At 55.1% G+C, this 12972-nt stretch overlaps 1 protein-coding gene across 2 annotated transcripts; it reads left to right on the top strand.

Annotated features, from left to right (window-relative positions):
- Positions 1-23: 23 nt before the first annotated feature.
- LOC102737668 (polycystin-1-like protein 1) lies at positions 24-12966 on the top strand. 2 transcript variants are annotated; one of them, XM_081810603.1, is made up of 8 exons: positions 24-885; positions 5522-5645; positions 6394-6477; positions 7233-7405; positions 8251-8485; positions 9159-9263; positions 9528-9668; positions 11181-12966. In XM_081810603.1, the coding sequence occupies exons 1-8, from the start codon at positions 746-748 to the stop codon at positions 11379-11381; spliced, it is 1203 nt and encodes a 400-aa protein (XP_081666729.1). In that variant the 5' UTR covers positions 24-745; the 3' UTR covers positions 11382-12966. The 2 variants fall into 2 exon arrangements, with proteins under 2 accessions (XP_081666729.1, XP_081666728.1); XM_081810602.1 differs by having other exon boundaries at positions 9528-9686.
- Positions 12967-12972: the final 6 nt, after the last annotated feature.

Below are 12972 nucleotides of genomic sequence, written 5' to 3'. Positions count from 1 at the left end.
TAAAAATCAGAAACAAGGTGAGGAGCTCCCGTCCCCCCAACTCTGGTTAAATCTCACATGGGAAGGCCCAGCTGGTGCCGGAGGCAAGACCAAGAAACACAGCGTTTACAAGTTTGAAAAGAAGAAATACAACAGCCTCTTGCAAGGAGACATAAATAGTCTATGCAGAAAATCTCGAATATTCTAAATAAATCTAAGAAAACGTGCAGAACTGATAGGCCGAAAACGACAAGACACTAATGAACAAAATCAGAGAAAACCTGAAGAAATGGAGGGACACGTCATGTCTGTTGGAACACTCGTGTTAAGGTGTCCATTCCTTCCAACTCGATCTATAGATTCAGTCCCAGCCGAAGTCCCACAAGCTTTTCTATAGATATTGGCGAGCTGATTCTAAAATTTATATGGAAAGGAGCTAGAATAACAAAAACAATTCTGGAAAAAGAACAACAAAGCCAGAGGACTGATTCTACCCGACTTTAAGTCTTCCTACAAAGCCAAGCCACGATGACCAAGACCCCAATATTGGTGAGAGGTCAGCACAAATGTGCTCAGTTAATTTTTTGACAGGGCAAGGCCCTTCTCACTGGAGGATGGATTTTAAAAATGGTGCTAGGAAAACTGGATGTCAGGTGTGCGGGAAAAATGAACCTCAGCACACACTTCACACCTTATACAAAAAAGGATTTAAAAGCCCAGTTCCCAAAACTGTTTTGCTGGGTCTAGACACCCAGGGTTGGTGTAGATGCTAATTTTAAAATGTGTTTCTTGTAGAGACATCTGCATGTACACCCTCATGCTGCTTCTGCATGTATTTATACTTTGTGGGAGATGCTCCCAGGATGAATATTCTCTCAATCAAGCCATCCGGAATGAGTTTACAAGGTAGGATGTTTTGTCCACCTTCTCTAGACCCCCGACCACCGCACTAGGAGTGGTCTGCTCGTGGCCAGCATACGCTGACGGGGGGACCCAGAGACCAGGGTTTTGGGACGGTGGCGAAGCACCTTCTCTGGGCCTCCGTTTTGCAGAAGTAGAATGTCCTGATGGAGAGGACTAGATGGTCGCCACCATCTCACATAGGAAACATGGAAAAAGTGGTCGAATTGACTCGGACATTGTTTGCCCCACTGTTAACAGGAGGCCTCTTTTTGCAGACTTTGGGCACGATCAGAGCATCTCATTTTGATTAATAGAGAAATGATATTTTGAGGCACGTTAAGGTCTGGGCACCAAGACACTAAAACAGGTTATTGGGGTGGTTTTTTGGTGGAGGCTGTCTGAGTTCCTCGACCAAAGACTATGGCAATTTGCAAGAAATGGCACATGATTTCCAACGGTGGTAATTCCCCTTGAGCTCTCTGCCACTTCTCAAGTGCTCATTAGTCTCTTCCTACTTTTAAAAGCAATAGATGTTGGGATGCCTGGGTGGCTCAGTCGGTTGAGCGTCTGCCTTCGGCTCAGGTCATGATCTCGGGGTCCTGGGTCGAGTCCTGCTTCGGGCTCCCTGTTCAGCGGGGGAGTCTCCTTCTCCCTCTGCCACTGCCTACTTGTGCTCTCTCTCTCTGTCTCTCTCTCTGTCAAATACATAAATAAAATCTGTAAATAAATAAAAGTAGTAGATGTTCATTGTAGGTAAGCATGGAAGAACTGAAAAATAGAAAGCAGAAAAGTCTCAGTAACAGTACCACCCAGAGGCAACCACGGACAGCATTTTGTCGTGCCAGAATTTTCTCCATGTTTCAGCATTTCTGAAATCGGAACAGGAACTATATCAAGGTGGATACTTTCTTTGTGTGGCATTCTTTTTTTTTTTTTTTTTTGACAGTTGTTTTTAAGTGACTTTGTTTTCACCTGCCAAAAATATTCAGTCTGATAGTTGTTTCAAAGAAGTTCAGCTTTGAGTTCTGAAGTGCATGATATGAACTCATATTGATTCTTTACTATGGCAGAAGTAAAATACAGTGTTCTAAGATTTACTTTCTCTTTCCCTGGAGAATATTTTATTTTATTTTGTTTTTTAAGGATTTTATTTATTATTCTGAGAGAGAGAACACGAGCAGGGGGTCGGGGCAGAGGGAGAGGGAGAAACAGGCTCCCCGCTAGGCAGGGAGCCCGATGCAGGACTCGATCCCAGGACCCCGAGATCATGACCTGAGCCGAAGGCAGACGCTTAACCAACTGAGCCACCCAGGCATATCTCTGGAGAATATTTTAAAATACATTCCTGCATTTTTTTCTATGACTATGTTGTCCTTGACTAAGTAATTCAATTTGATGTACTTTATTTTTGTTGCTTTTGGGGGGCAGAGGTGGGTGGCTGGCAAATCTATTGAATTTTATCTATTAAGGGCGTATTTCTTTTTATCTTCCGTGAGAGAGCTGGTGATTAATACCCACCCAGGTGACGGGTGAACAAATGTAGGGTCAGAAGCCACTAGTGAAGTGGTTCGTGAGTCTGGACTCTCTGCAGAACACAGTAATGCACCTGCTCACCGGTGAGCATTCTAGCCGTGAAACTGCCTCTCCTTTGCAGAAACGGCTGTTCTTTCCATAAACGACCAACTCGTCAGCTCTCCAACCCCCCACGTAGGCACAGTTTGTGCCAGCAGGAGGCGCCATGCGCAAAGCAAAGTGACCATGTGGGTCGCCCTCTCTCGAAATGGAAAGGAAAACCTGAGCTATTTCTGGCTTTCGTCGTTTAGTTTTGATCTCATATTTCGTAAGTCAGCACTACTTGACATATTTCTCATACGAATTCTTGCCTCTTGGTACCCAAATCAGAAATATCGCAGCTGAAATAATATTTGTGAGACGTGTCCCGCGCAGAGCCATTGATAGGCTTGGATTCATGGCTCAGAGGCTGGCCCCCTGGGTGTGCATGGACCCGTATCTCCTACTACGATGCAAAATGCAAAATCCCGTTACCTCTGGCCCCCAGGCAGGGGCATCTGTGTGTCCGGGTTTGTACTGGGATATTCAAGCTGGACCCTCTCCCCCACCGTCCCCTGGTGCCTGATCCTGAAACTCCAACAGCATCTTAGGGTTTAGAGTTTGCCGGCTTCCAGGAAGAACGAAAGCACAGTTGGATCCAGTCTAATTCAGAGACCTGGCTTCGTTCCACTTAGTTCAGTTAGCAGGTGACTTGGGCAAGTCCTCCGACTCTGGGCTGAGTATCCCCATCTGCAAAGTGAGGCAGTTGTGCTGCTTGATTTCTTAGGTCTTCACCAAAAAAATGATCACGATATTGGATTCCGTCATATTCAAGTTTTCTTTGAAGTCTTTCTGGACTCAATCAAGTCTTCATGAAAGTCCAAGTAAAACAGAAATAAACCACCGAATAAAGCACCAATAAATGAAATAGTCACTCTGTCCAAGAGCCATAAATGGGATATAACTACTGACTTTAGTTTTGCAATGTTTCGCAAGCTCTGTAGGCCTGTTTTATTTAATAGTTCTAGTTAATATGGAGCGAGAACATTCTTGGATGGTTTGGCTCACTCCCTGCTCTCTGCCTGTGTCGAGAACAAGGCGTGAGTTGTGCACAGTCTTTGCGCGAGACAGCTATCTCTGATCACATCCAGGTCTTTCTTAAAAATTTTATTTATTTATTTTAGAGAGAGCTCGGGGGGTAGGGGAGAAGCAGAGGGAGAGGGACAAGCAAACTCTGTGCTGAGCGCAGAGCCCTATGTGGGGCTCGATCTCAGGAGCCTGAGATCATGACCTGAGCCGAAACCAAGAGTCAGATGCTCAACTGACTGAGCCCCCCCAGGCGCCTCCACATCCAGGTTTTTCTTGAAGACTTTGTTTCCTTACCGTCATCCCACTGAGGAGCGACAGTCAGAAAGTGATATTATTCCCTCCCAATTGTGGTTCAACCAGGACTTCGCTCAGTGTACAGCATATAACCAACACCGTACAAAGGGTCTGCTTGGATTAGGCTCTAAAAATGGACAAACCAATGAAAGGCGGAAGTCATGTGTGAGTGAGTCTGTAAGGAGAAGGAGATAGAAGCAGTAAGATAAGTTAGCTCACCAGACTTACTTCCACGCTCCTTGGACGTGTTTGAACATACTTACAGCCCATGCGAATGTTGATTGAGATCATTTGCTTTTCTCTATTAATCTATGCACTAGTGACTTACCGCTAACATGTCACTAACAGGACACTTCTTCCTCTTTGATTTTGTTCCCTTTTATATTGTCCAGTTTCTGTCATGACTGTCAGGGTTTAAAGCACTTCCTAGGTGTCTCTAAAACCTGCCCCAATCAGCAACATAGTATCTGCCCCAATCCCTCTCCAGGTGCGGTGGTAAGTGTAACATGGGTTCTGGGGAGCGACAGCACGCACCTGTCACACCTGCCCGCCTCTCCCCGTGCTGTCAGCGCTCCCGCCACGGTCGGCTCCACGCTACGGCCGTGGGCGCGGAGCCGGGGCGGCGGGTGGCGGCCGATTCTGGCCGCTCAGGGTTGGGCCCCGGCCGCGTGATGGCCCGACCTTGCGCTCACGTCTGTTTAACGAAACCAGAAAGGTGTTTGAAGAGCTCATCATTGCTGTGTTCTTCGGGGGGTCTAGATTTGGCAGCTGGACGCGGCAGGATGATGAAAATTGTGTCCTTGGATGACTGGAGTTTCGATCTTTTCCTAACTTCTCATCGCTTTCCCACAATATCACTTCTCCCGAGAAGCGTTCTGGTCTCCCCTTCTCATGGAGGGACACCCGGCTGTAGGAGCCGCCGGACGCCCACTGGCCTCTGCCGTGGGGACGTTAGCCCCACACCATCCTTGCCTTTCCATGGGTCCTTCCCACGAGGCCACGTGGAAGGAAGGATTTTAGGGGTAGGTGAGAAGTATTTTGCTCTCTAAAGAAATTTACCTTTTCCCTTTTCCGTCCAGCTGAGCAGCTTGGAGCTCCTGACGCTCTGGTGTGCAGCTTGGCTCCGTCTGAGCGAGCGGAAATGATCAGTCGTGTCCGTCTGCAATGATTTCAGGGCTCCCTTAAATCAGTCCCTTGTTGGAAGGTGAAGCAGATATCCAATAAGAGTAATACAAATTAACTGGAAAGAAACCAGACCAACGTTTGTTGACCTGCAGCTATGAGCAGTCCTGCGCTGGGTCTGCGCCAGTTTGCTGAAGGCTCGAGCCGTCTCGGGTGGCAGGCTCGCAGCTGGGGTGGCTTCTGGCTGGGGAGAGGACGGGCAATGCCGTGCCTGCAGGCAGCGGGGTTGACAGGACCGTGCCTCTCCCCGCGGGCCCCAGCTCCCCCCACTTCTGCTCCCCACCCCGTGCTCGCTCTGCACTGGCCTCTCCACGTCCCACACGAGGAAAGCTGTCGGGGGGGACAGGCGACCAAGCGACAGGTGCTTGATCGCAGGGCCCTCTCCCCACCTCCCGCCGAGGAGCAAAATGGGCTCTGGACTCACGCTGTACCTGCGACTGTGCACGACTTTGCTTCCTTTCCTGCAGTTACCACCAATTCGTGTTGGAGAAAAATCGCTTTTTGTTTCTGCTCTTGTGCTCAGGGGTGCTGGGAGCGTCTCCGGCGGCCTGAGAAGTGTGGGTGACTGGTGGGGCTGGAGTCTGACCACGCTGCTGGACGGCCTGCACGGGGGAGGCGCCTCCACAGCCGGCCCGCCAGGCACTCAGGTGGGCTTCCGTCTGCTGTCCACTCGGACTCATAGCAGGGCAGTGCGTCACGGTGGGGCGAGGGAGCCAAGATGCTTGACCTGCAACACTCTGCACACTCTCTCTCTCTCTTTTTAAAGATTTATTTATTTATTTTAGAGAGGCAGAGCACAAGCAGGGGAGGGACAGAGGGGGAGGGAGAGAAGATCCCAAGCAGACTCCCTGCTGGGCTCAGAGTGCGACGCGGCTCGATCTCACCACCCTGAGATCACAACCTGAGCTGAAGCTAAGAGCTGGACGCTCGACCGACTGTGCCGCCCAGGCCCCCCCCGTGTGTACCCTTGGATGACCGCTAGGTTGAAGGCCAGTGGCTGGTGGTGCATCCGTTGCTCCTCCATGTCAGCACACCCGCCTGAGCCACACACGCACCCCCGGACACCAGCAGGTGCCAGGCTGGACTGGACGCAGGGCATGGCGGGTCCACGTGAGCTTGTGGGCCAATGGGGATGGCTAGATCAGTGAGCAAAATGCCGTGACATGGGGACACAGGGCACCGAGGGACGGGGGGAGCATCCAGGAGGCTTCCAGAAAGAGGCAAGCCTTTCCCCAAATTCTGAGAAAAAAATTACCAGTGAAGAGCATTGCATAGAATATGAATAAAGCCTCTTTGGGACAGTGCTCCGTGCCTCTGACGTCTAAGAATATGGCACGCGGCGTGTTCCAGCTTCGCGGTCTGTCCAACGGTCTTGCGTTTCCCTTCGTCCTCCAGCCTGGAGCCCTTGGTGGGAAGTGCTACCTGCTGGGCACTCCGGTCATCCAGCAGCTGAGAGATCCTTCTGGCGGCGTGTGCGAGGTAAGCCGCTCTCCTCCTGGTTATTTCTTTGTGTGTGTGCGTTTTCTCCCAAGCATCACTCCTTATTTATGTATTTATTTTATTGAAGTAGAGTGAATATACCATGTTAGGAGTTTCAGGTGTATGATACACTGATGCAGCCATTCTATACGCCCCCTGCTGCTCATCATGACAGGTGCACTCCTGAATCCCCCTCACCTGTTTCCCCCATCCCCTGGCCCACCTGCCCTCTGGCGACCACGAGGTTGTTCTCTGTAATATACAGTTAGAGTTAGAAAAGTCTTGGAGACGTCGGGCAGAAAGGCCACGGACCAGGAACCCTCTCTGGGAGCCTGGCTGTGACTTGAAATCGTCAGTGGCCGCGGTCCGGGACAGCCAAACCTTTCCCACGCCCTCTGCTGGTCCTGGCATGCTGTGGGAAGCCAGGACATCTCTCTCTAAAACACCGAAAATACTCCCAACCAAGATTCTCGCATCTTCTCCTGGTTGGGAGGGGCTGCTCGAGGGCATGCAGCTCACCCGTGTCCTCCCAAGACGGAGCCCTTCTGATGTCCAAGCCCAGACGGGTGCACGGCTCAGGTGCCAGCCTCCGCGTGGTGGAGCCCTGATCCTTCGGGCTCGGCTAGAGCCCAGGGACGACAAGGGGGCTTTGAGGGAGCAGGGGCCGTGTGTGGCCAGCCTTGGACACCCCAGGCCACAGGGCTAACTTTGAAGCAAGCGTCTGATTCTCCTCCGACTGGTGGTTTCTCCTCCAGCTTCCCAGCCCACCTTCAGCACTTTCCGAAGACTCTCCTCCTCCACATGGCCCCAAAGTCGGAGGCCCTGACACCCCCTCTGCGGCAGATCCCGCCATCCAAAGAGTGGCCCCGAGTGGCCCCAGAGGCTGTGGGGCCAGGGAGCCCTGGGTGCTCAGCCTGGGCAGCACAAGGTCAGTGGGATTCAGAGGTCGGCTCCGCCCGGGCCTGCCCGTCCATGGCTCCTCGCGGCAGCTGGATGCCACGGCACGCCCATCCTGAGTCAAGGGCAGGTGTGTTCTCACTGCAGAATGACAGGAGTGAGGCCCAGGGCAGGAGGCCATGTCAGAAGATCAATGCCAATGGAGGGCTTCAGTCTCTGAGCATAAGAAGGAACAAGCCGGACGTTCCTCTAGAATTTGCCAGAGGCCTGGAGGTCAGGGAGCCTAACGGACACTTGTCCTCGCTGGCTCTGTGCTGAGTAGGATGCTCACGGGGCCTCATGGTCCTCACATGCTCTGCGAAGGAGGCAGCCCCACCTCGGTCCGGCGTTGTGCAGATGAGCCTCCGAGTTGCAGCCACGGTCCACGGTTGGTGGCCCGACCCTCTGGCAGCCATGGCAGCACATGACCTGCATGGGGGGGGACTGTCTGAGGGTGACAGGGGGCCCTGTGGCAGGTGATGGGTGCCTCTGAGTGATGCAACAACACAGAAGGGAGATTCTTTCATTGTTACCAAACACAGACAGGTCAAAGTTAGCTTCTTCCCAACACCGGAGTAAGTCCACAGCAGAAAAGATAAAAGAAGATTCTAGAGGCCTTGCAGAGAGAGATGGTTACCTCGCTCCGAGTTGTGCCCGTGAGAGATGGAGGGCCTCCCTCCCCTGGAACGTCCCTGCCTCAGGTCCCGGGCAAGGAGCGGGGACACGCACAAGTGTGTCTGTCCAGCCCCAGGAACCTGGGTGGCCCCGGGCCCAGGGCGCGAGGCTGGGGGCGGAGGGCTCTATGCAGGCTTTGCCCCGACGTGCACCACTTTGCAGGCCGGCAGCCCACGCAGCCCTGAGCAGCCTCCGGGCCAGCAGGTGGATCGACCGCAGCACCAGAACCGTGTCTGTGCACTTCGCTCTCTATAACCCTCCCACTCGACTCCTGTCCAGCGTGTCCCTTCGCGCCGAGCTTCTCCCTGCAGGGGGCCTGGCCTTCTCCCCATTGGTGGAGTCGCTGGCTGTCTTCCGCAGTGACTCGGCCCTGTGGTCCAGCCCCACGCTTCCCGAGGTGGGTCCTCCTGCCTCTCCCCTGCACGTGGATCCCGGGGCTCCACCTGCGGCCTGCTCCCCACCTCCACCCGGACCCGCAGGGTCGCAGAGCCCTGCACTCAGTACCATCAGTCTTTCTTTGGTTTGACATGAACGTTGGCCCGCCCCAGCACTGCTCCCCAGAGGGACAGAGCAGCGTCCCGAAAGAGGCTTTATTAGCTCCAAAGTGTTAACCGGAAGGGTCCAGGGGAGCTCAGCAGGACTGACCTGCCTGGGGACTGGGACGGGTTTAGCTCCGACCCTTACTAAGCATCCTCTCGCGGCTGGCGCTCTGAGTGAATGAATGCAGGCGAGCAGGAATGCACAACTCATCCAGGCAGAGATAAGCATAAGCAGAGCTTCAAGAAATTCCTGATACAGGAGCTTCGAAGGCTGTATGTGGCCAAGGAGCTGATAATACATATATATATATATATATATATATATATATATATATATATATATATATTTCACAAATATGAGAAAACTCATCTCTGGAGCTGGGTGAGGACGGGAGGGGAGGACCCTGCCAGGTCACGCTCGGGGTCTGCTCATGTGCGGGGCCCACGGAGAGCTCACCCGCATCCCTCACCCCTGGCACGGTCCTGTCCGACTTTCTGTTTGCTCTGCTCTGTTGGTGTTCCCTCTACCAGCTGGCCCTCCTGCTGCTCAGCCTGACTCACCTCTGCTTGCAACTCTGCAGCCTGGCCGAGAAGGGTTTCCGCAGCTACTGTCGCAAACCAGGGACCTGGCTGGAGGTAGCCGCTCCTGTCGTTTCCGTGGGCGAAGCAGGAACAGTGAAGCCCTTACCTGGAAATGAACCTATTTCTAGTGGGAAACTGCTTATGTCCTGGCTGATTCCACCCGTCGTGAGGTCTCCCCCCGTCGTGTTCACGACAAATAGCGTGAGATCAGTGTCCACTTCCTGCTCTCACACCGACGTTGCACCCTGAGCCGCTCGGGGGCCACGGTGGGCCCCTCCCCCGGCGCCCCCTGAGTCTCCTTTCTCTTCCCCGCTGCAGCTCGCAGTAGTGGGAGCCGGCCTCGCCTGCCACGCAGCCTCCAGCCACCTGGCGACGCTCGCTGGGGAGGTGACCGACCACTTCCACAGAGGACGCTTCCGAGGATCTATGGATCTCACTGTGGCGGCCTCGTGGAATCAGGTACAGCAGGGAGTCCAGGTGGGTCCATGCTCTGTGACGCTGTCCAGAGGAAGAGGTCATACACGTTCTAGAAGGTTCCAGACAAGGCATTTGTTCCATATTGAGGGAAATGCTCAGAGCTCGAGGATGAGGGTGAGCGGGACAGGGAAGTGCTGGAATCCACGCTGTGGGCTGGGGCGCCCTGGTCTGTGTGGGGACTCAGAGCACGGAGTTGCTCCAGTGACTCCCTGTGACCCTGAGTGGGGGAAGGAGCAGGTGTTGAGGTGGCGGAAAGGAGGCACCAGCAGACTTAGGCACGTCAGGTCTGTCCTCTCTCCTCCTTCTGCGCCGTCCAGAGGTGAGCGGTGTGAGCCACGGGGCGGGTGGGGCTTCACGTGGGGGTTGGGCCATCAGAGCAGGGGATGGGGGCTCCATGAGAGGAGCAGAGCCAGCCAGTGCACACCAGGGCGGGCGAGCCCAGGCGGGTCCTGCCGGCAGACGTGGATGTAGGTGGGCGGAGCCCCCATGGTCCGCTTCCTTGTCCTGCAGCCTCAAAGCTCACCTCCCCCACGCCGCGGGACTCCTGGAGCTCCCTTTTCTACCCAGTGAGGGCTGCCAGGGCCCCAGATGGGCTCATGCCCCCGGGCTGGGCCCTCCTAGAACAACCTAGAAGGATGGGTTATTCTGGAGCGCCCGGGTGGCTCGGTGGGTCTGCCTTCAGCTCAGGTCATGATCCCGGGGTCCTGGGATCGAGCCCCACATTGGGCTCCCTGCTCAGTGGGAAGCCTGCTTCTCCCTTTCTCCACTCATGCTCCCTCTGTCTCTCTGTCTCTTTATCAAATAAAGAAAATCTTAAAAAAAAAAAAAAAAAGAATGAGTTATTCTGTGAGCCGGGTGCTGACTGGCCTCCAGGCTGGAGGGGGTCCATGCACGATGGGGCCCCGAGGTCGAGCTTCACGTACAGGTTGCTGGCACAGAGCACCCCCTCCTGGCCTTCCTGTCTCCGTTAACTGTCACTGCATCCTCATGGCGCTTACCAGCCTCCACTATGACCTGCATTGTACTGACTTGGTTAAACGGCTGGAGGCTCCCGGAGGGAGGGAGATGGGCGCTCTGCTTCACCGCCATTGGGGGGGCCGCTCTCTGGGACGGACAGTGGGCTCCGGGTCTGCCTGTCACGGCGCGTCCGCGCTCCCCGGCCCTCCTCCAGCTGGAGTCCAGCTGGCCGTGGGCACCGCCCCCCCCAACTGTGGCTGCAGTGCCCGGCTTTCCCTGCTGGTTCAGGGAACCACGGGCCGGTGGCCGGCTCTGCCCGTCTCTGCCCCCGCCTTGTCCCCGGGTCACGGAGGGCTGCGCCCGGGCCTCAGGAAGGGGCGGTACCCACTCTCTACGTGATCTTCTCGCGGTGTGGGCAGGGGCGGTCCTGTCGAGGGGGCACCGTGGGGCGACAGTGAGTGCGGTCTAGCGTGCCTGGGTCTGTGCGCCTGCCGTAGCTGGTGGGACACACTGACCTGCCCTGTCCTTCTGTCTCAGAGGGTGACCTGGCTCCAGGGGACCCTCTCGTTCCTCCTGACGCTGAAGTTCATCTGCCTCATTGGCATCCCGAGCACGAGGGCATCCTGCTCCTTCCTGCTGCGTCGCTCTCTGGCTGGCATCTGCACGGCAGGGGTAAGAGGGCTCCCCGGGTCGAGTTATCTCCCGACAAACCAGCACGGTCCGTGTTCTCTGCAGTGAGCCCTTTCTCCAGGGAGACACGAGCTCTCAAAGTGAGGTGCAGCCTAGAGGCCCGGGCGTCCTGCATCCCGGAGTGGTTTTAGATCAGGGGTGAAGGTGGTTCTAGAGTGAGGAGTGCCCGTGAACACGGGAGCCCAGGCGCACTCCACACGTGCTCTGCTGCACCCCTTCCCGGAGCACTCGTCCTTACGACTCATGCAAGGAGCTGTCACCACCCACGGAGCGGGCTCTGCACACCAGGAATGGCGCCTGGCTCTCTAGTAATTCCCGCCCTGATGATCACAACCAAGCGCGGCAGGTGCCGGGGTGGAGGGAGGAGGGAGGTTCTTCCTCGGAGAGAGGAGCGGGGTGCTAACTCCAGTGACAGACCCCACTTCCCTTGTTCCCAACTCTGGCCTTGCACCTGAAAACCGCCCTACAAATACCTGAAACCCACTTGAGTGCTGTTTACCCCCCACGTGGAATCGTGCCTCAGTGGGCTGCAGAAGAAAGCACGTGCGTAGGGTTCTCGGGAAGCCTGGCTCCCACCTGGGGGGGGGTCAGGTCTCAGTCCAGGGCTGGCCCAGTCTGGCGGGCTGTTGACACCCAGAATCAGGAGGGCCAGAGCCCCACATGGGATGCTGGCCAGATTCTGGGGTGCAGGTGATTCTGACCTGGCCCCCGGGGGGAAGAGCTTGCACCAGCCCAGCGGCCCCTGTCCTGCCCCCGCAGCTGGACTGTCGTCAGGGCAGGGGGAGGGTCCAGACTAGCTGGTCTGATGAGGGGGTCTGGCTGTCAGGGTCCCAGGCTCAGGCAGCTCACGGCGAACCAAGCATAGATCTCCAAACCCTGCTGGCCTTATGCTCAGTGGGACAGACTGCGCAAATCAGGGCAGGAAAAGCTGACCCAGGAGTTGGAGACCTGGCTTCAAGCCTGGCTGCACCTCTCCCGAACCCACTGTCCCAACCGTGGGGCTGTTACCCGAGCTCCAGCTCCGGAAGCTCCTGGCACGTGTGTGTGCCTGGTGAGGTACCGCGGGCTTAGAGATTACGTGTATGTGGAACTTATGTACTAAACTGGTCATTATTATACCACGTAGCAATGCGAAGAATGCTTTTTTTTTTGTTAAGAAAACACAGAATATCGTGAATAAATCGTGTCCAAATTAAGTAACGGAATCTGAACCGTTCAGAAATTAGGGGTGTGCAGGGAAGGGTGATCACACTTGCTTGGTCCAGATGGTGGACCGCTGGTGGGGTGTGATTCCACTTAGGGAGTAAATAATGGTGAAATGTGTGCCAGAGTATTTGTAGGGGGGCCTCGGGTGCAGGGCCGGGGCTAGGAGCAAGGGAAATGGGGGCCCGCGGGGGCCTGGGACAACAGGCCGCTGACCTGTCGTGCAGGTGAGTTAGATACACACACATACACCCTGGGCCCAGGGTACAACCCCAGGCTCCTAGGCCAGGTGCCCAGCCTGTTACAACAACCAGACCACAAAACTTCACCTGAACTAAACTTAACTGCCTTTGCTTCTTAAGTGGTTTATTTTACTGAGCGCTTGCTGGGTGCTGGGGACACGAAGAGGGTGAGAGAACCAGCCCCTGGGACAGTG

This window comes from Leptonychotes weddellii, unplaced genomic scaffold (assembly GCF_054177405.1).
Source record: "Leptonychotes weddellii isolate Sample4059 unplaced genomic scaffold, ASM5417740v2 HiC_scaffold_2986, whole genome shotgun sequence".
Taxonomy (NCBI): domain Eukaryota; kingdom Metazoa; phylum Chordata; class Mammalia; order Carnivora; family Phocidae; genus Leptonychotes; species Leptonychotes weddellii.
The sequence above is the reverse complement of the archived record's forward strand: the minus strand, read 5'-3'. Positions and strand labels throughout refer to the sequence as shown.